The 19,400-nt window shown below is 48.3% G+C and overlaps 1 protein-coding gene across 1 annotated transcript in view; it reads left to right on the forward strand.

The window, feature by feature from the left end:
• LOC127187103 (anthrax toxin receptor-like) overlaps positions 1-19,400 on the forward strand; it is a 62,016-nt gene that overhangs the window by 9,651 nt on the left and 32,965 nt on the right. Inside the window, exons 9-12 of the mRNA XM_051143335.1 lie at positions 6,094-6,132; positions 7,132-7,281; positions 8,985-9,062; positions 18,304-18,578. Coding sequence (XP_050999292.1) covers positions 6,094-6,132; positions 7,132-7,281; positions 8,985-9,062; positions 18,304-18,578 — 542 coding nt within the window. The remainder of the gene's footprint in view (positions 1-6,093; positions 6,133-7,131; positions 7,282-8,984; positions 9,063-18,303; positions 18,579-19,400) is intronic.

Genomic DNA, 19,400 nt, shown 5'->3' on the forward strand with positions numbered 1-19,400 from the left:
AAGCTCTGCTATCCATGGTACCCAAAGTGTTCCATGTGGGGAAGGCTGCCATGCTTCCCCCAAAGGTTAGGCCTGCTGTGCTAGGGACTGTTGGGAGACAAGAAACAGTGTGTTTCTAGTCGGTGTGGTGACAGATGAGCATCTAGACTCTACGTTCCAGAGCCTGATACATACCAATTCTAGTCCTTGTCTCTGGCTGTCACCAACCTTCTCCACTATGCAAGAGTAGGGAGTTTGGCGACTGAGCAGTGAAGGAGTAGAGGACCCTTCTACAGTCTCTCGCCTGCTTCTAGCCACCCAACTGCTGCAAGTCTCTCTGACTGTCCCTAGACACCTCAGCCTTGGTGTCTGGGTAGCTGTGACAAACTCAAGTGAAAATACAAGTTGTCATTCTTCTTGCTTCAGCTGAGTAGTGGGGACAGGTGCCTCCAGTCACCAGCTCAGCCACTGGCCTCTTGAACTTTATTGGTCAGCTTGTGCAGAGCTGGCACATAGAGGATATTTGTCACTTTGGGGGAAATCCCAAGGCTGGTACCCATAATGAAGCAGAATGAACTGTTCCCCTTGCTATTTCTGAGCCAACCTGTATGCAATAGAGACTGGGGAGGGTTAGCTACATGGGCGCATCTGAAGCACATGGAGGCTAGGAATGTGCCAGGACTATCCTGTGGAATCCTTCCAGAAAACTGATAGTGAGAGAATCGTGCCTGCCTCCTGTGGGAATAGCTACCAAGAAAGATACCATCTTCATATCCCTTATATATTGGGCTCAAAGCCCGGGACCAGACTAACTGCTGTTAGAAAGAGCTTGTTAATGAGCTGCAGTCTTCAGTGAGTAAGAAAGGATGTGTTGGCTTTGCAGCTGAAACAAACTGGTTCCTATGAGAAGCACTCTTGGATGGATGAGGGACCTCCCTGCCTCACCATGTTTGAGCCTCCTTTCTAGGGTCTTCAACCTGGAGGGCTGGGAGTTTAGGAATGGTCTCTGTGTGCCTGGTTGGTTTTGCAGGCATATTAAATCAGGAATGGCGGGGAAAGGTGATCAGCATATGAGAGGCTCCACTAAGCTACGCTGGCACAGACCCCTGATGACGTAAAAGGATGACACAGAACCCACAGATCTTGGCACAGACACAGCTGTTGCCTGCCATGGGGCCCTGGAAGTCCTGTCTGGGGCCACCATAAACGGCAACCAGGGCCATAGCACCTCTTCCTCGTGTTGTCCTTCCAGAAAATCGCCCTGTGGCCTTAAGAGGATATGGTTTTCACAATGCAAAGGATCTCAGCCAAGTTATTTGTAGATTCAAGCTCAGTGACTCCAAGATCATCAGTAAGTAAGGCCCCTTCAGTGCCTCAGAATCGCCTATCTTCCACACAAATCCTTCCTCTCAACCAGGCAAGCTTCTCCCCTTTGCTGACCTATTCTCATTGGGTATTATGAGACAGTACAGTGTCCATGTGGCATAACCAGCCACCTCTCTTCTTTTTGTTTTTTTAAGATTTATTTATTTAATTTATTTTTTGTGAGATCTATCTGTGTGTACCACATGCACGCCAGAAGAGGGCACCAGATCTCATCATAGATGCTTGTGAGCCACCATGTGGTTGCTGAAAATTGAACTCAGGACCTCTGGAAGAACAGACAATGTTCTTAACTGCTGAGCCATCTCTCTAGCCCTCGCCACGTCTCTTCTTACGAACATAAGAAAATAATAAATCCACAGCTTCTAGGGGGCATCTGGAGTAGGCTTCATTCTTCAGAGAGGCAGGACTGCCACTGACCTACTTTCATCAAAGCATCTGCCCAACTTGTTCTCAGTTTGTTCTCTCCCCCAAGTCTATGGATAGGACAATAGCAGCTAGACTTGGAGCCCAGAGGTGTACACGGAGCCCCCCAAAACACACACACACACACACACACACACACACACACACACATGCACACATGCACACAGGCATCTTTATATGGAACAACATAAGATAAAATTTTCTGGGGTGGCCAAAGTGTTGGGTTTTATCAGTCTGCACTTTGCAATGTCTTTTCCCTCTGCCAGGCTATCCTGGGCATCAACTCACCCTGACCCAGAGTGGCTGCCTCAGTGGGCCAGATGTACATAATTTTCTCTGTCTCCCTGCAGAAGGTAGAATGCTGTCCTGGTCAGTGCCACTTTTGTGGAGACTTCTTTCCCACCCTGAATCCCACCTATTCCATACACAGGAGCAAACTCTTTCCCCTGACCAGATTTTCATTATAACGTTCATGATCAGACCCAATTAAGGAAGAAATGGTTCAAGAACTCAGGGAGTTTGACCATGGATTTAGGGCCAGCAAACTGGCCCAGGTAACAATGAGTCATTTCATATATAGCACCCCCTTATGTAAAGTAAAAAATGGAGAGAGAGTACTGATTATAAGATGAGGTTTTAACTTTGTATTTTATGTTACAAGTGCTTATGATTCTAACATTGCTTATTATGATTTACCTAATAAAAATAATACACACAGCAAAACAGAGAAATAGAAATGAATAGTATTAAACCATTAGCACTCAGCAATAGTAAGTGCTGTCAACACTCTCAAATATACAATAATAAGTTTAAGTCTACTAAAACAAACAACTCAAGTGAGACAGAGAGTCTGCTAGAGTGGCAGACATGTTCCTAGCAGTGACTGAGATGTCAGCGGCATGACTAGTGGTCTTTCTGTTAGATTATTGGTTTGAATGTAGGCTTCACAATTAAAATATCCAGGTGGCCACAACCACAACCACAACTCTGTCATAGAACATTCTAAATGGGTGAGGAGTCTGGTTGTACCAACATTTAAGAATGACCTAGAAATTTAGTTCTGACAATAAGGAAATGTCTCATGAGTGTCCCTGGAGGGTAGGCATGACCATTGAGAGAGATGGTAGAGCCAGTCTCTTGACCCTCTGACCTAGTCCTAGGCCTGAGGTCAGCAAGGGACTCTCCTGTCTCTCTCATTGGTGGCCAGAAGTGAGCAGGTACAGAGCTGTGGTTCTGATCTTTGGGATAGGGAAACTCAAAGGCTTTCTTGAAATGGAGGACAGGATAGGGAAGTGATTGGCCTCTGTCAAGCACAGGTGGCAGGACCCCCAGAGCTCTCTGAGGCCATGCAGTCCAATCTACACAGGAGAAAGCAAGCACCTAGCTTAGGGGATGAGATAGGAATGTCCTAACTATGGTATCCTTCTCAGAAACATCAAACCTCTCTGCTGGCTTCCCTGACTTGGTAAATGACATCCAGTCCCTCTGGTCATTAAGTCCCAATGTCATCTTTGACTTCTCTTACTCCAAACCCCCCCCCCACACCCACCAGCAAGTTCTGTGGCCTCCATGCCCAATGTCTGTGCAGCTCCAGAAGTCAGCAAACTTGAGTCAAAACAAGACCTCTTCCCACACCTCACCCCACACACCCTTCCTTGTCCCTTCCCCCTCAGCAACCTCAGCACGTCTGCTGAAAGCCTTTCAGTTCAGTCCCTGGTTGTTCCTCACTGGTTTAGCTTTAAACATCATCTCAGAGAGGATGGTCATGGTCCACCATATGCAAAAGTACCAAGAACTGTGTGGATTTGAAGCACCAACCATCTGCCTTCCAAGATATCTGCTCTGTTTGTCATGCATTGCTTGGGGGGACACGGGTAGATGATCATGACTCATAATTATTGACATCCCCCTCATGTCACTTTCTTTAGATAAAAACCCAACTGGTTTGAACTCCACTGCCATTATTTGTCCTAGACCAGAGATAAAGCAAGTTGGAGAGTAAGTGCTCATGATTTTTGGCTCTATAAATCCAGAGACAATGTAGTCCTCATTGTGTACAGCATTTGGCTTCCCCTCTGTTGTAGAGCATCTGTTTGGCTGCAGGTGAGCTCTGGCCTCTCTGTCACCTGGCTTTGCTGGTGATCCTCATGATAGGCTGGGCTTGCCCAGTACCCAGGCTCTGCTCAGAGCTGGGATCAAGGGATCCCAAGCATCAATACCTGGTGTTCCAAAGCTAAGGCAACAAGCTTTGTAAGTCCAGAGAACTGTGCAGGGCATGAAGCAACACTCCCTTGTTTATAGCCTACTGCTATGATGACACCAAAGGCCACGAGGCCCCCTCATGTTGACCTATACACTTGGCCATAATTTCACAAGTTGACTCCTTGTGTCTTGGGCAATGTCCAAGTATTGGAAGTTCAGAGCTGTTTCCATGAAGAAAGCCCCAGTACCGATCTCTGGGCTACTTCCTGAGGTCTGCCTTTCTGTGCATTAGAACCATCTTAGTTGATGTCAGCCTGAACAATGGGAGAGACTTCCTTGCCCACATCATTTCTGTGAACACTTCTGACTGTGTGAGTATCCCAGTGGGTTCAATGACCCTGGCTAGTCAGAGGCCCTGTGAAAATACAGCTTTTCCTGGAAAGTCAAGCATGGAGAGGGTGCTAGGTGAGACCCAGAGGCATATCATGATATACAGGCACTTTGGGTGGCCCATCTTAGTTTCTAGAAGGAGGGATAAGAGGGTAGGCAGGTGCCATCCTGGCAGCAGCCACCACCATCACCACTGCCCTCCACTGTGTTTTCAAGCTGTTTCTAAGTCCCAGGGACCTCCCATCAGTGCTATCTGCAGTCCTTGCTCTAAGCAAGTCTGTGACCCCTTGAGGAAGGGCCAAACAGGCTGAGCTCATTGTGAGTGACAAGAGAAAAGCCAGGATGATGTCTGAGCTCTAAGGATCCAAGTGTCCATGACGGAAATGCTCCTTCCCCTGTGCAGATAGAAATCTAGGGCCCAAGGGGAAGAGGGGCAAGTTACACACTGTAGAGGTGGGAGGAAAGACAAGGTTCTATATCTTGGGGTGGGGCAAGCAGCAGCTTGGCCTTCTGAGATGTGGCCACCTGTAGGCCAGTATATTGTCAGGCTGAGACCCCAGTGAGAGCTGGGATTCATGAAGTGCTGAGGAGCCTAGGCTGTCTTCACCTGGGTTCAGAACATAGCCTTGGAGCAAGACCCAGAGCTAGACAAGAGACCTACCCTCTACCACTACTGTTGTACCACCTTGAGGCCAGGCAGCTTGAGAGAATGGAGGGGAGACAGAGGGAGCAGGCAAGCACTGGGCATCCAGGAAGGGTGCTCTACGTTAAAGCTAGGCTGTCTGCTAAGGACGCTGATCTTTCTTTCCACAGAGAACTACACCAGTGACCACCACTCCTGTCCCTGAAACCTCTACCCCACCACCAATGACAAATTCAACAATTTCACCAACAAACCCTATCCCAGGCCCAACAGCTACCCTAGTCCCCACTGCTCCACCTCCTCCTCTTCCACGCCCTCCTCCTCCTCCGTTGTCTCCACTACCACCATCAGCCACTGTTCTCCCACCAGCTGAGCCAAGCACGGAAGTTTTGCTCAGCACCATGGTTCTGGTACTGATGATGATTCCTGTATTGCTGTGGTGGGTCTGGTGGCTATGCTGCAGACAGGTGAGCACCCTCTGCCCACCCAGGGGCATGAATATGGGACAGCATCATGACATTTACGGCCCGCTGAGGCAGATGTTGAGCATGCTCAAGGGGCTTCCTCAGAGTCAGGTGGAGCACTCCAGCACACTGGCACTGTGTGTGGTGCTTAAACATGGGCCCCAGGACCATTCTTATTCCTTTACTCCAGATGAGGGTCATCTGTAGGGCTGAGTTACAATAGAACTTTGTTAGCTGGCCTCCTGTACTACAACAACAACAACAAAAATACATGAAATAATCAATTTTGAAAAAAGAAAATTTTATTTTAGCTCATGGATTTTGGAGATTTTAGTTCATAGTATCCCATGCCTTTGAGCCTGTGGCAAAGACACATTGTGATGAGATTGTGGGGCAGGGAAGTCCACACCTCATCTCCATTCTGAAAGAGAAAGAATTATTCTAGGATGCATTGCCAAGGGTTAACTTCCTCCCATGGGTTCCCCGATGTCTACTGTAGGCTGCAACACTTCCAGATAGCACCATAGGCTGGGACTGAAACTTTAGCACACAGGGCATCTGGGGAACAGTTGTACAAACCATAATAGTGCATGTTTCACCCTCTAGCCTCCCAAGGCACTGCCAGCACCTGCACCACAGTCACAGGTGAGTCATTCTTTGTGTCCTGGTATGGTCACATGTCAGAGAGGTGAGTGGCCAGCAAAATGACGCTTCGTGCAGCCTATACCCAGGGCTTCCCACTCCCTCAGCCAGGACAAGAGGTGAAGGGACTCCAAAGGCTGTGGGACTTGCAAGATCACCAGATAACGAATATCCAAGAGCCTTTTTCTGATCTAGACCTTGGTCAAACAATCAGTATGAACAGCAGCTCCTACTGCCTGGGTGGCTTTCAGGAGACTTCCAATGGACTCTGCCTGATGCTGAGGTGGCAGCTGGGCTGCTGGAAGCAGAGCCTTCCGCAACAACGTTGACCCTCATCTCCAACCTGGGGGGCGGGGGTCTTCTTGCTCCTATGGATCTGTCTCCATCCCTGTCTCCTGGCAGGGGAGATAGGGGTGCCTGGGGCCAGCCAAAGGACCTGAGGGATAAGGAGGGTGAAAGAGTCCCAGCTGGCCCTGAGATGTGAGGGATGTCCCCGGGAAAGCACAGGAACAAGATGGGTAAGCGTCTGTGGCTCATATCAGCTGAGGACCAGAGAAGTCAGAGAGAGCCTGGGGCAGGTGGAGCTTGAGCTTGGGCTGGAAGAAGAGCAGCCTCCCTGTTGTGGTGGGACTGTGCTGGCTGCAGAGTGGCCTGGATGAGGATGGCTATGCAAGGCCAGAGACAGATGGAAGGGATGGTTACAGGCTAGTGCTGGCCCCGCTGTACAGCAACCAGGCCAGACTTCTGCCAGTGAGTCTGGAACTCGGGAGAGCCAAGGGCTCAGAAGTGGGCAGTTATTACTTTCTGGAGCTCCATGTCTGATAACTATGGGGAGGGGGCTCTCTGTTTCTCTTCCTCCCCCCAATGTGGAATACATCCTTCCCTTTACCCCAAAACAATAGCTGAGAGGCCCCACAGTGCCAGGTGTTGCCCAGGGCCCACAGTGTCCCTGTTCCTGAAGTGGCAGACAAAGCTCAGACAGATTTTCCTCCCTTCAACCAGCCCACAGAGAAAGACACACCCCCTCCTCCAGTGCCTCCTCCAGTGCCTCCCTCAGTGCCTGCACCTGCACCACCAGTGAACGTGTCGCCCATTGTGATCATTTGCTGTGGCTGCTGCTGCCGCAACGTGTATGTGAGCAGAGGCACAGAGGTAAGAGGACGCCGTGGGAGCTGTGGCTCCAGGCTGGCTTCAGGGACACAAGCACACCTAGGTCTGACAGCAGAGGTCTGGGTGTAGGAGGGACTATGGCTTGGTGGGACAGACCTGGGTTGATTTGTTCAAGATAGCATCCAATGCCTGTCCTCCACAGTAGGAAGGGCAGCAAATAGGCCTACCCCTACCCTACCTGAATTGTCCAGATACTTGAGTCTCCCTTTGGCGCTATCAAGGTGTTAGGACAGTAACCACTGAATGCACTCACAGGCCAGCCTCTGCTCCTCAGAGGTGTTGCTCCAGCCAATGTCCCTGGACAATTTTGCAGCCACGGGTAAGTATCTCTGATGTAACCCTTAGAATGTGGGTAAGCCAAGACACACTGAATGACAAAGGGGCTCAGAGACAATAAAAATAGAGCAGGCAAGCTCTGCAAAACCTCTGCCCACCGGGAAAATTCCTGGTCCCTGGACCTCTTCAGGCACAAGGAGGAAAAGAACTGGTCCATGTATTTCTGCTTCCTGCTGAGATGGCGCCTCCCACCCCACCCCACCCCCGAAAGAGTAAGAAGGAGGACACTGACACAGAGACCCTGACAAAGGCTTTGCCACCTCCTTGTGTGAGAGTCAAGCCCTGGAAAGTGGTCATTCAGCCTGAGGGTCTCCTCTTTGCCCAGAAGGGTCTACGTCCATCTTGAGGAGGGAGAAAGTAGCAGAGCAGCAACCCTGGGCCTTGGACAGGAAGGATCCATGAGGTCAACATTTAGGATGAAAGAGTCCCAGTTTCCATTGGGTTTTGTTCTCTTCCTCGATGTACTTTCTCTGGAAAGGACCTATCACTTCATTTTGAGGACTTCGGCTTCTCCATAGCTGTCCAGCGAGACAAGAGCCAGCCTAGTCCTCCCATGCTCGTGGGTGGCCACAGAAAAGTCAACCCACACCTTCCAGAGAGGAAGTCTCTGACAGCTATGTGCCCTAGCCTGAAGGGCCTGGCCCTGCCCACTCAGGGCCTTCGGCATCTAGCTACAGAACCTAGGCCATAGGGTGCCCACCATAAGAGCTAGGGATCGGGCTGGAGCGATGGCTCAGAGATTAAGAGCACTGGCTGTTCTTCTAAAGGTCCTGAGTTCAATTCCCAGCAACCACATGGTGGCTCACAGCCATCCATAATGAGATCTTGTGCCCTCTCCTGGCATGTAGGCACACACGCAGGCAGAATATTGTATAAATATTAAAGAAATAAATCCTTAAAAAAAAAAAAAAAGAGCTAGGGATCTTTGGGCCTCTTTGCCCTGGCCCAGGGTACCTGCTTCTGAACAGGACATAGCCCTCTCCTGTGTGGTCCCAGGCACAAGCCCTCCTGTTCTCAGGGACCCTTTCTAGGTAGGTTCCCACATCATGTCTCCCCTAAAAGCACTGCTTACTATCACACACCCCTCGAGCCTCCACATATCTCCAAAGCCAGCTACTGGCTTCTCCCCCCGGTGGAAACACTGTCTTATCTCAGATTCTGAAACTGTCCCACAATGACAATTCCAGACATTCAAGGTTGTAAGCATCTCAGGGAGCAGGCTGGGGATTTGTTCACAGTTTCCCCACCCCCACCCCCTTGGGACAGAGTCAGATGAGTCAAGAGTCCTTGTGCCTTCAGGGACAGAGTCCATGCCCTGCTTCCTCTTCATGATGGCCCCTGCTTTTCAGGGCAATGTGACCGTATGTAACTTCAGTCCCTTAAGCTGCCACCAGTTGCCAGTGATGTGGTCTCAGTCTACTGACCAGGTGAGTGGGAGCCAGGGCCACTTCTAAAGGGCAGAATGGCTGCTGCTTTGGTTTTGCTGTTTTGTTTGTTTGTTTGTTTGTTGCTTGTGCTATGCCCTCTGGTTTCATTTGTGCCTAAGAACAAGGGCATGCAGAGCCATGTTCCCTGCATGAACTGAAAGAAACCCAAGCCATGGGGACCTGAGGCTAATGAGCCACCCAGGTGCCTTCTGGACGTGGCCCTTACACAATCCATGGGTGCTCACTGGTCCAGAAGGACTGGCTGTCAGGCATGATTGACAGTGCTGGGTGGACATCACTGATAATGCTTAGTCCCCAGCTGTGGTTTATTTTAACCTTGCACTCGCCCCAGTGTCCGCCCCCAGAATACACGCAGCCCTCAACTTCTGTGCCTCTCCTGCAATTCTGCATTTGTAATTTGTCTGGAGCAGAAGTCTGCGGTGTGTTTTTCCATCCCCTTAACTGCTAAGCCATCTCTCCAGCCCAGAGTCCCTTCTGCCAGGAAAGAGCCACTGGTCCCAAGAACTGGGGCTGCCTCTGTTTCAGGCCCTCCCAGCAGGTTGACTTCAGCCACCAGCACTGAGTCTAGGAGGAGAGTAGGACCTGGAGAACAGCTCCCTGGGGAGAGAAACTTCCTCCAGGTCCAATCCACCCTGTGAGGATGCTGGTGTTGACCCCAACCCCTGAGCAGGCATTGCAGCCTTCTGGGCTAGTTTCAATGCCACTTTTGGGCTCTCTTCTTTCTTCTCTCCCTGCAGGGGCAGTGCACCAACCTCGACCTCCTGAGTGTCCTCTCTTCTCACGTTCCCTGCACCTCTAAGGCCAGCTTGCCCTCAAGACAGGAGTACCTGCCCCTGGCCTCCTGTTCTCAATGTCACCAACTCCCAAATAGCTATTGCAGGATACATCCTTTGCTCTCTCCCACTGCCCAGGTGTCCTCCAGAGCCCCACTGCCATTTCCTCCCCTGCAGCAGATGTCTCAGAGCCAAGATTGAGAGGTCTTTGCTGCTGATTTGGACCCCTGCGTCTCTGTTCTTGCACTGTAATTTTAAAGGAGTTGGAACGTGTTGCTTATCAGGAAATTTGTCATCCAGGGGGTAAACCTCAAATGTGTTTCTGTGACACTCAGAAGGACAAACCTCCATGGGGTCATGTGGCTAGGCATGGATGAGTTCCAGAGTTTTGTCACCAGATCTGTGACATGGAAGTTCTTAAGTCAAAACCTCTATGAAGAGCACACCCAGTGTCACCCTGATTCATCCTGACAGAACTTTAACAGCTGCCGAAGCACACCTGGCCACTCCAAGGCGTGTACCCTTGCACCCAGCTTTTTAAGTTAATGCTGGGGATCCCAAACTGAGGGTCTCATACTTGTATGCAATATACCTTACTGAGCCACTTTATAGCCCAGTGGTTCTCAACCTGTGGGGTGCAAGCCCTTCGGGGGTCACATATCAAATATCCTGCCTGCCCAATATTTCCATTACAATTCATAACAATAGCAAAATTAGTTACGAAGTAGCAAAAAAGTCACCATAGCATGAGAAACTGGATCAAAGGGTTTCAGCATTAAGAAGGCTGAAAACCACTGTTCTAGTCCCTTGGCTAATCTTTTATTTTGTTCTTTATATAGGCTTTGCTTTGCAAAGAACTTTCAAGTCATGTATATACAGAGATTTTTTTTTAACAAAGTCCAGGTGTTGGTACTGCACTGTCAGACATGAAAAATTATATAGGATAAAGGGCTATGGAGAGTGACTGGCAGGTGGCAGAGCCCCCGTGTGCAGTCCCATGGGGCAGGGTCCAGAGAGAATAGACACAGAGATCCCTGAGCACATCACTCAAGATGACCTATAGATGTGTCCAGAGCAGCGACCTGCAAACTTTACAAAAGTTATTGGGACAATGGATCTCTAGAAACACAGAGAATAAATATTTGTGGTACTTATTCCGAGAAAAGTATATATGTGCAAGAGAAATTTCTCAACTATTCCTTAGAAGCAGGGTGCCTGTGGCTGTCTCTACCTGGTGTTCTCTATCTCTGAATAGGGCTCAGTTCACACTTCTCTGAGGCCAGCCTTGGGGCTCTCCATGTGAAGAGTATATGTAGCCTGCCCTTCTAGAGATCCTGGGACCCCACCCAGCATGCACCAGCCCAGCTTGCTAGTTTGCTGAAAGCAAAAGGCCGGTTTATGAGCACAGTGGGAACCTTTGTGCTCTAGCTGCCATGAGGTAAACTTGCAGCCCTGGCTGGAGGAGAAGAGCATTGCTGAGGAGCCAAGGGACTTGGGAAGAAAGTTCCCTCCACTCTGGCCATCCCCAGTGACCCTCACCAGGCTTTCTCTATAGTGGTCAGTGTCAGAGAAAGCAAGGGGAAAGGTCCCACGTCATCAGGTCCCCCTTGTCACTCTCACTCTTTTCTAGCTCAGCCAGTCTGGCATTGGTCAGAGAGCTCCCACCCTAGTGAAAGGAAGATAGGGTACAGCTCTCAGTTACCTGACTTACAAGGAGATTACATTTTGTTCAGCTATCAACCGAGCCTCCACCCCTACATCTTTGGGATAAGCGGGATATTGTCAGACAAGTCTCACTCTGGCGCATCACCCAAACCTAAGTAGACAGAGTCAATTCTTAGCCTAGACCAGAAGGGTAGAGAGAACACCCCATGACTGAACATCACCTAAGTCACATGACGCACCCTTAGAAGAGTCAAAATGAGCCAGGGTGGGCGTGGTAATGAGCAGCACCAACATAAACTGCCAAGCACTGGTCCTATACAAAGAAGGCACGGGTGGCACATGAGCAGAAAGAGAGTAGATACAGACCTCTGAAGGCAGCTTGCATGCCAGGCAGTACTATCAAAACCAGCTGGCAGGCTGAGCCTTCCAGGGCTCCTCTCAGTCTGTGAGACCCCTTGACAGTTCAGTAGGAATGGAAGGCTCTCACTGAAACCTACTGGGAGCAACCCGACTCCTGCAGATGTCTGGGAAAGTCTAGTCTTTACTGTGATCAAAAGACAAAAACAGAACTGTATCCCCAATGTCAAGGCCCTCAGTTATCTGTCTGACCCCCACTACCCAGTCCCTGGTTGCCTTTCTGTGGGATGGACTGCATGACCACAAGATCTTGAGGGGCTTCTTGCTGCATGTACTTTAGAGATTAAAATTCCTTTACTGTCTGACTTCAATCTGTGGCAACTGAGTGCAACTCTGCCCTCAGTCAAGGGTGACTTTGGACACATGAGACCAAGGTCTCACACTGACCTCAGTTGAGTTGGAAGACAAGGAGGATGCTCTGCCCACTCCAGCAGGGAATATGCCTGTTGTACCAAAGATGCTCTCAGGAGACAGCTCCCTGCTGGCAGAACTGGGTGCCAGGTTGCTCTTCAATGCTGAGGAAAGCAGTTTCACCATCAGTTTCAAATATTCTGTGATTTTTTTTTCACAAGACAGGAGTCACAGGCATAGCTAACTGGACACTTGAATTGCAGGACCCGCAAATCAATATCTAGAAAAATTACCAGTCAGTCATACCCCTACCCTGTCAGTGCCTCTATTACGTCCTCTGTATGTCTGGGCTCCGGGAAGGAATGAACGCATTCTAAAATAATATCCTAATGCAATGGTGGCAGTCTCTTCACCTGAGCTGAGTATCTTTCTCCATCCTGTTCAAGTTAATTTGAATGAATCATGGCTTACTTAACAATGCTAAAATACTTGTCTTTATCTACTACTAGAAGTGGTTTTATTCCTTCATTTTCTTCCTTTCTCCTTTATTGTTTTTAAGTTATCTGTATTATCAGTAGGGCCTAATAATTGTTTATTATCAGTATTATTACTTCAGTACACCCGGCTAGCAATCAATGAAGACACAAACACTTCTTATATTTTAAAATAGCCTTAGTTAACCTGGGGCAGGGCAGATATCAATCCTCTAAACTACCTCCCATAGTGGGGCAGGCATGGGATCCCTGCCTCAATCCCATGCCATCTGCTCCTAATAATTTCTATCAAGCTACCTCCCATCCGTAATCCCAAATACTTGTTAATGTTCATCCTCTGGGCCGAATTCTCCATCCACGCCAGCCATGTGCTTCTCCTCCATCTAATCCATGGTGGCCTTCCTTTCTCTCCTCTCTACTCTGGGGTCTCTCTCTTCTTCTCTTTCTTCTTCTTCCCAGAATTCCTCTCTCTCCTAGCCCACCTATCTCCTTTGCCCTGCCCAGGTGGGATGGCCTTTATTAATCAAAAGGTGGGTCACAGAGACAGAAAGCAGTAACTATCATCAAAATATATCAGACCATCCCCCAACACTCATTTCCTTTTTTCTACAGTACGTCTTTGTTTTGTTTGTTTGGTTGGTTTGGTTTTTGAGACGGGTTTCTCTGTGTAGCCCTGGCTGTCCTGGCACTCTATCTATAGACCAGGCTGGCCTCGAATTCAAAGATCTGCCTGCCTCTGCCTCCTGAGTGCTGGAATTAGAGGTGTGTACCACCACCTGGCCATTACATCATTTTAAATTATCGTAAAATTTGATAACATTAATTTGGGGTGTATTATTTTTTTTGTTTTGAGATATGGTCTCAGTTTCTAGCTAGGGATGATCTCAAACTCCACTTGCTCCCCTCTCTCAATAGTGTTAGGATTTTGGGAATATAATATAAAGTTATAGGTAAATTACACATAAGAGTAATTTCTTTTTTTTTAATTTTTTGGTGTTTTGTTTGTGAGATAGGTTTCTCTGTGTAGCCTTGGCTATTCTGGCCTCACTTTGTAGACCTGGCTGGCCTTGAGCTCACAGAGGCCAGCCTCTGCCTCCCTCAGTGCTGGGATTGTAGGCGTGTGCCACCACACCAAGCTTAAATGTAATTTCTATAAGGAATTTGTCTTTACAGTTTAGGAAATACTTGCCTCCAGCCTCTCAAATCAGAACCCCATGCACACACCCAGAATCTACCCAGCATTCTTTGATATGACATAGAAAATTATTTCAGTAAACACATGCAACCCCCTCCATCAATTTGATGTCTGTTTATTTCTGTGTACATTTTCTGTGCAACATCAGATAAAAGCCTCAGGCAACAGAAAGACATCAACAAACTATGAAATTGGTTTTAATTGGTAAACAACGTTGGTATTTTGTGTTTTGATATATGGACATATATAATAATATGTATCATAAACATTAAAGATAAAACCATGTCTGTGACGAGACTGAATTCTGTAAGAAATCAAAAGCCTGAATATATTATTTCTGCTTCCCCAACCTCCAAAGTTAACCTGACTTGCTTTTATAAATGTCTTCATTTGAAATGTGGCCAAGAAAATCTGATAGTGACATAAAATACTTTCTTTACATTGACCTTACTACTTAATGAACACATGAACATTAATTTCAGCCACCACAGTTATAATTCTATAATGCTTTGTGTTTCACTAAGCAGTAAACATGTGTCACTTAATATACAAATTGCCAGTGGCATTGGCAAGCATTGAGTTTACTGTCATTTTTACTTCCACTCACACCTAAAGGTCTCAACCACACAGCCTGGCCTCCCATTGCCTTCTCATGCTCATTTGGAACCCTGTTTCTTTCTGTGTCTCCCAACTTAGCACTGTCCACCAGCCAAGAAAGGGCCTGCTGCATAGGTCATCTTCCTGGTGTGCTATGGGTGCCGTGGAAAGCCAAACTTGAGGGCAAGAGTCCATCAGAGCCACCTCTCTAAAACCGAATGTTTTCTTTTCACTCATCCTGAAAACTCAGAGATTTGTAATTTGATTGTTTGGCCTCTTTTTTCCCCATGATGGGCCTTGAACATGTTATATTTCCAGATGTTTGGAAGTGCCTGTTAAAGACCTATGGCTGGTGTGTTCTTACCCTCGTGCCCAGCACACACCCTGGCTGAGAAGATCAGAGCATTCACCAGGGATGGAGTCATTTATGGCTGGAAACACAGCCCAGAAAGTCAACTTAGGAGTGAAGAAATTAAAATCAGGCTTCGCAAGCTCAGAAAAGCGGACCCCAGAGAAGAAGGAATTGAGATGGACCCCTATCCCCCCAATGCCTCTAGGTTCTGCATGGGTCAGCATAGGGCACAGTCCAAAATCTCTGAACTTGGCCCACCTCAGCCACCCATGCCCTCACTTGCAAGGAGGGCTGTTCAGGCACCTGGGCTGGAGCCTCCACAGTGCACACTTCCAAGAGTCTGTATCTGTAGCCCTGAACCCCAAAGAGAGAACACCAAAACAGCATCAATCCAGGTCCCAGGTCTGCAGCCAGCAACTCCAGGAGACTAGCTGCCTAGGATTTGGGCCAGCTGCCTCCAACTGAATTGAGCCAGGCTCAGGCAGCTGTGAACGGGTAAGGTGCTTGTCTGGCTCAGCCATAGTTGCTGGAGGCTACCTCTCCACCCCTCTTCCACCCAACTGTCCCTGGCCCAGCACACTCCCACCACTACCTCCTCCCCTAGTGTCACTCTAACCTCTGCTTTCATGGTTCCTGCCTGTTCTACCCAAGACTCTCTAAGACCCCTCCTGCAGTCCTGCAGCTCAGGACCCCTGTGTCTTCTTGGGCCTAGACACTCTCCCGCATATTTGCCAAAGCTTCCCAACTGCCCCTCCACCTGTCTGGAAGCTCCCACCCCTACCACTCTCTCCATTTAGAAAGACAGCCTTGTGCCAGGTTGGGATAAGTTCTGTAGCACGGGAGAACCTGAAGACTCCAGTAGGAAAAGGGTAGAAAATGAAAGCTAATCTGTGTGTTAGCTGTGTGGTGTCATAAAACACCTGAACCAATAAGCTTTTTTGTAATGGGTTTATTTTTTTAGAGTATATTTGTTCTGCTATAAAAAATATGTGTAACAATATTACATACTCACATAATTGTAGCGATTTAAATCACATTTTTAAAAAATATTAGATTACTAAAACTAAATATAAAAATTTCAAACTGTAATTACGATTTTTTTTCCCTTTATGACCCACTGAGTCTACTTAGAGCTGCAGGTATCGAGTAGGTGGAGGGCCAGCACTTGAGTGTGGGCAGCACCCCTCAAGAAAGTGTTCTAGGGTTCTCCCCACCCCCTCCCAACCTCTACCCCCGACCCCAGCAGCCAGCAGCTACCAATAGCACTCAGCCAGGAGTCCTGTCTTATCAGCATCTCCTTGGCCCAAGTTTTGGCTCACAGTTGTGAAGACTCCTGCCCAACATCAGGCTGTCTTATGTCTTTGGGACTTTAGAAAGGTGGTACTTCGGGTCAGCATCTGGTGTGGACGCTGTATCTCATGAGCTAGAAAAAGAAGTGGAAGAGATGAAGGTCTCACTGTCCCGTGGAAGGATATGTCCCCAGGGATTAAAGATTTCCCACTAGGCTACAGTACTGCTACCCTGGGGACCAAGGCCTTTCATCTAACCAACATCAGTGTGCATAAAAACTAAGAATGTGTGCATTTTTTTCCTAAAATTCAGTGAAAAAAAAAAAAAAAAACAAGCCATATATTGGAAGAAAAGATTGCCATACCTGATAAAGGCCAGGTATTCAGAATACACAACGTAAATGAACAAATAGGAAAGCTAAACACCTCTGATGGGAGAAAGAACACACACACACACACACACACACACACACACACACACACACACACACAGGCTCTGCAGAGCAGGAAACAAGGGCCAGCTCGTGTGAATACATGGCCAAACTACCTAGGAATGATAATGAATATAAGGCAGACTAAGGCCACAGTCTAAGAGATAGCTATTCAATGGGGGAAAACATAAACTATGACAATAAGAAGTGTCACAGGAGATGTGATGAGAAGCCTTAGGTGATAAAGCCAGTATCCTAAATGTGATCAGTTTCGACTCATTACATATTTGAGACAGTTATTATTTTAAAAAAACCAAGATCTCCAGAGACCTAGTGCTATACCTTGTAAACTTTATGTTGTATATATTGAGATCTATTTCAGAATTAATAAGAGGGAAGGGTTTAAATTCTTAATGACTTTTATGAGTATCAGACATAAAAAGAAGAGTGGTCATGGTACTTCTACACATAGTTTCCCTTACAGTCTGGGTGATTCTGAATTCCTTTCGAATGCGGGTGTCTGGCGCTGGCACCGTCTCCTTCCCCACCCATGACACTCCAGGGACTTTTATGCAAGCGAGTGAGCACAGGTCAGGCCCATCCACAATCCTCCCTGAACTTTGACAAGCTGCTGAAGCGCTGACCACAGAACAGCATAAATGACAGCATGCCTGGTGAGATGATGTCATAAAGGACACCACAGACTCAAGCTGCTCACTGCAGGCACTGTCCCCTCAAGCTCTGAGCCTTTGTGAAGAAGGTTCATGCGCACTGATGCCATGAAGAGGCCTAAATCACAGGGAGAGACCACAGGTTAGGGCTTCAAGACAATTCTAGCTGAGTCCCACTCTGGAGTTCCTTAGCCCTGGTGCCACAGGAGACAAAGAAGAAGCTTCCAGACAGTTCCAGTCTCTCCTAGAACTCGGGACTTCCCAGGGTCCCTTTCCGAGGGGCCTCCCACCCTACCTTTGCTGAGGGTCTGACCCAGTTAACCTGAGATCACAATAAAATGGTTCTGTTAAGTCATCAAAGTTGGACAGCTTGTCACATGGCAGTGGATGGATGAACTACTCCCTCTAATATGGGACCTGGACAGCAGCACACAATCTTCATTTCCTTCTGAAATCAGACATTGCCTACAGCTTTCAGGACCCACAACTGGCCTCCCACTTTTCACACACTTGCGCCTTGGTGCCTTGTCCTCTTCACTCACAGTAAGTGGAGAGCTCGACCACCTTTTCAGTTAACAAAACACATAGATTCCTTGAGATAGTCCCTAAGGACACCCTGTGAGGGGCTGGGATGAAGGACAAGGAGTCCTCATCTGAGACTCCTGAAAAGGCCCTCTGACTAGCATTTGGCATTGTCAGCATGAAGGCACTGAGCAGAGGGGCAGGTCACAAAGTCACCATGTCAACCTTTCTGTCCATCATAGCCCCAGGGTGTTTTGTCCCAAGGTGGGGGAAGGGCTCCTTAGGTAGCTGGGGGAAGGACACCCCAGAGTAGCTGCCTCCCCAGTCCCTATGCTCTGAGTATACCAGGTGGAGTGCTACCATTGGTGGTAGGATACAAGCGGTGATCCTCGGCCCCTAGGTTCAGGCAGAGGTGGCTGCTATTCAGCCTCCATGTGACCTGCCACAGCATCCCAAGAACTAGCAAAGTCACAGGGACAGTCAAGAACATAGCCACAGTCCCCCCATGCCTTGCTCGGCGGCGGCACTCTTTCTGCTCCTGCTCCTGTGGCCTCCTCCCATTGTTAAAGCTGGGGGCCTCCGATACCACGGCCCTGGCTGGAAACTATTCCACCGCATGGGCAAGGGCTCCAGAAGTTCTCACCAACGCCAGATCCAACACATGAGGCAAGACTGGAGCCAGGATGCGTCGGTAGAGGGATGTCAGGGTGTTTTCGACCTCTACTTCATCCTGGACAAGTGAGTTGCCCTCCAGCACGGTCCCTAGATAGCGCTTGGGCATCAGCGGTAGGTCAGACTCTATAGGACAGCCAAGGTCATTGTGAGCAGACCCCGGGATGTAGGCTTCTGTCACTGGCTTCCTGGATGCAGGGAAGCCAGCACAGGGATGCCTCTGTCCCCATTGCCTTGGCCCTGATCTAGTTGTCATGCCCCTCAGGCCCAGAGGCTATTGGGAGGTACCTTTTCAGTGAATTACCCACAGAGAGACTCTGCAGGGATTGCCACTGCCACTGTGGGCACTCTCCCAGCCCTGCTGCTCCAAATGGCCTTTGTTTTACTGCCCTAAGTGTCCAGCTTCTTTCTCCCAACTCAGGAACCATGCACAGTTCCTCCCCGGGAAGAGCCTGTTTTATCTCAGCTTGGTAAGACCCCCGCTCCTGGCTGTCACAGGAGGGAATGGGGACTGCAGACTCCGAGACCTCAGGGCTTCTGTCACTGTCCCATATAAGTATCAATTACTTGGCTTACAGAAATTGGTAGTGTGCTCTTAATCTTTATAAAATTGGAAATCATGTTTACACTCTGATCACCTGATTTTAGCCATTTAACTAGTCTGCATTTTTCTCTTTTATTTTCATACATGTATAAAATGTCTTTTTTACCATTTCATTGCTATTTACCTCCCGCCACTACTAATCCCCTTCTCAATTGATCTCCCTTTCTACTTTCATGTTTGTTTGTTTGTTTGTTTTTTAATGACCCAATGAGTTTCACTAGGTTATTTACAGAAGCATGGGCACCTTACCAGTGGCTACACTACTGAAGAGAAATTGTCTCTCC

Source organism: Acomys russatus, chromosome 3, assembly GCF_903995435.1.
Source record: "Acomys russatus chromosome 3, mAcoRus1.1, whole genome shotgun sequence".
NCBI lineage: Eukaryota > Metazoa > Chordata > Mammalia > Rodentia > Muridae > Acomys > Acomys russatus.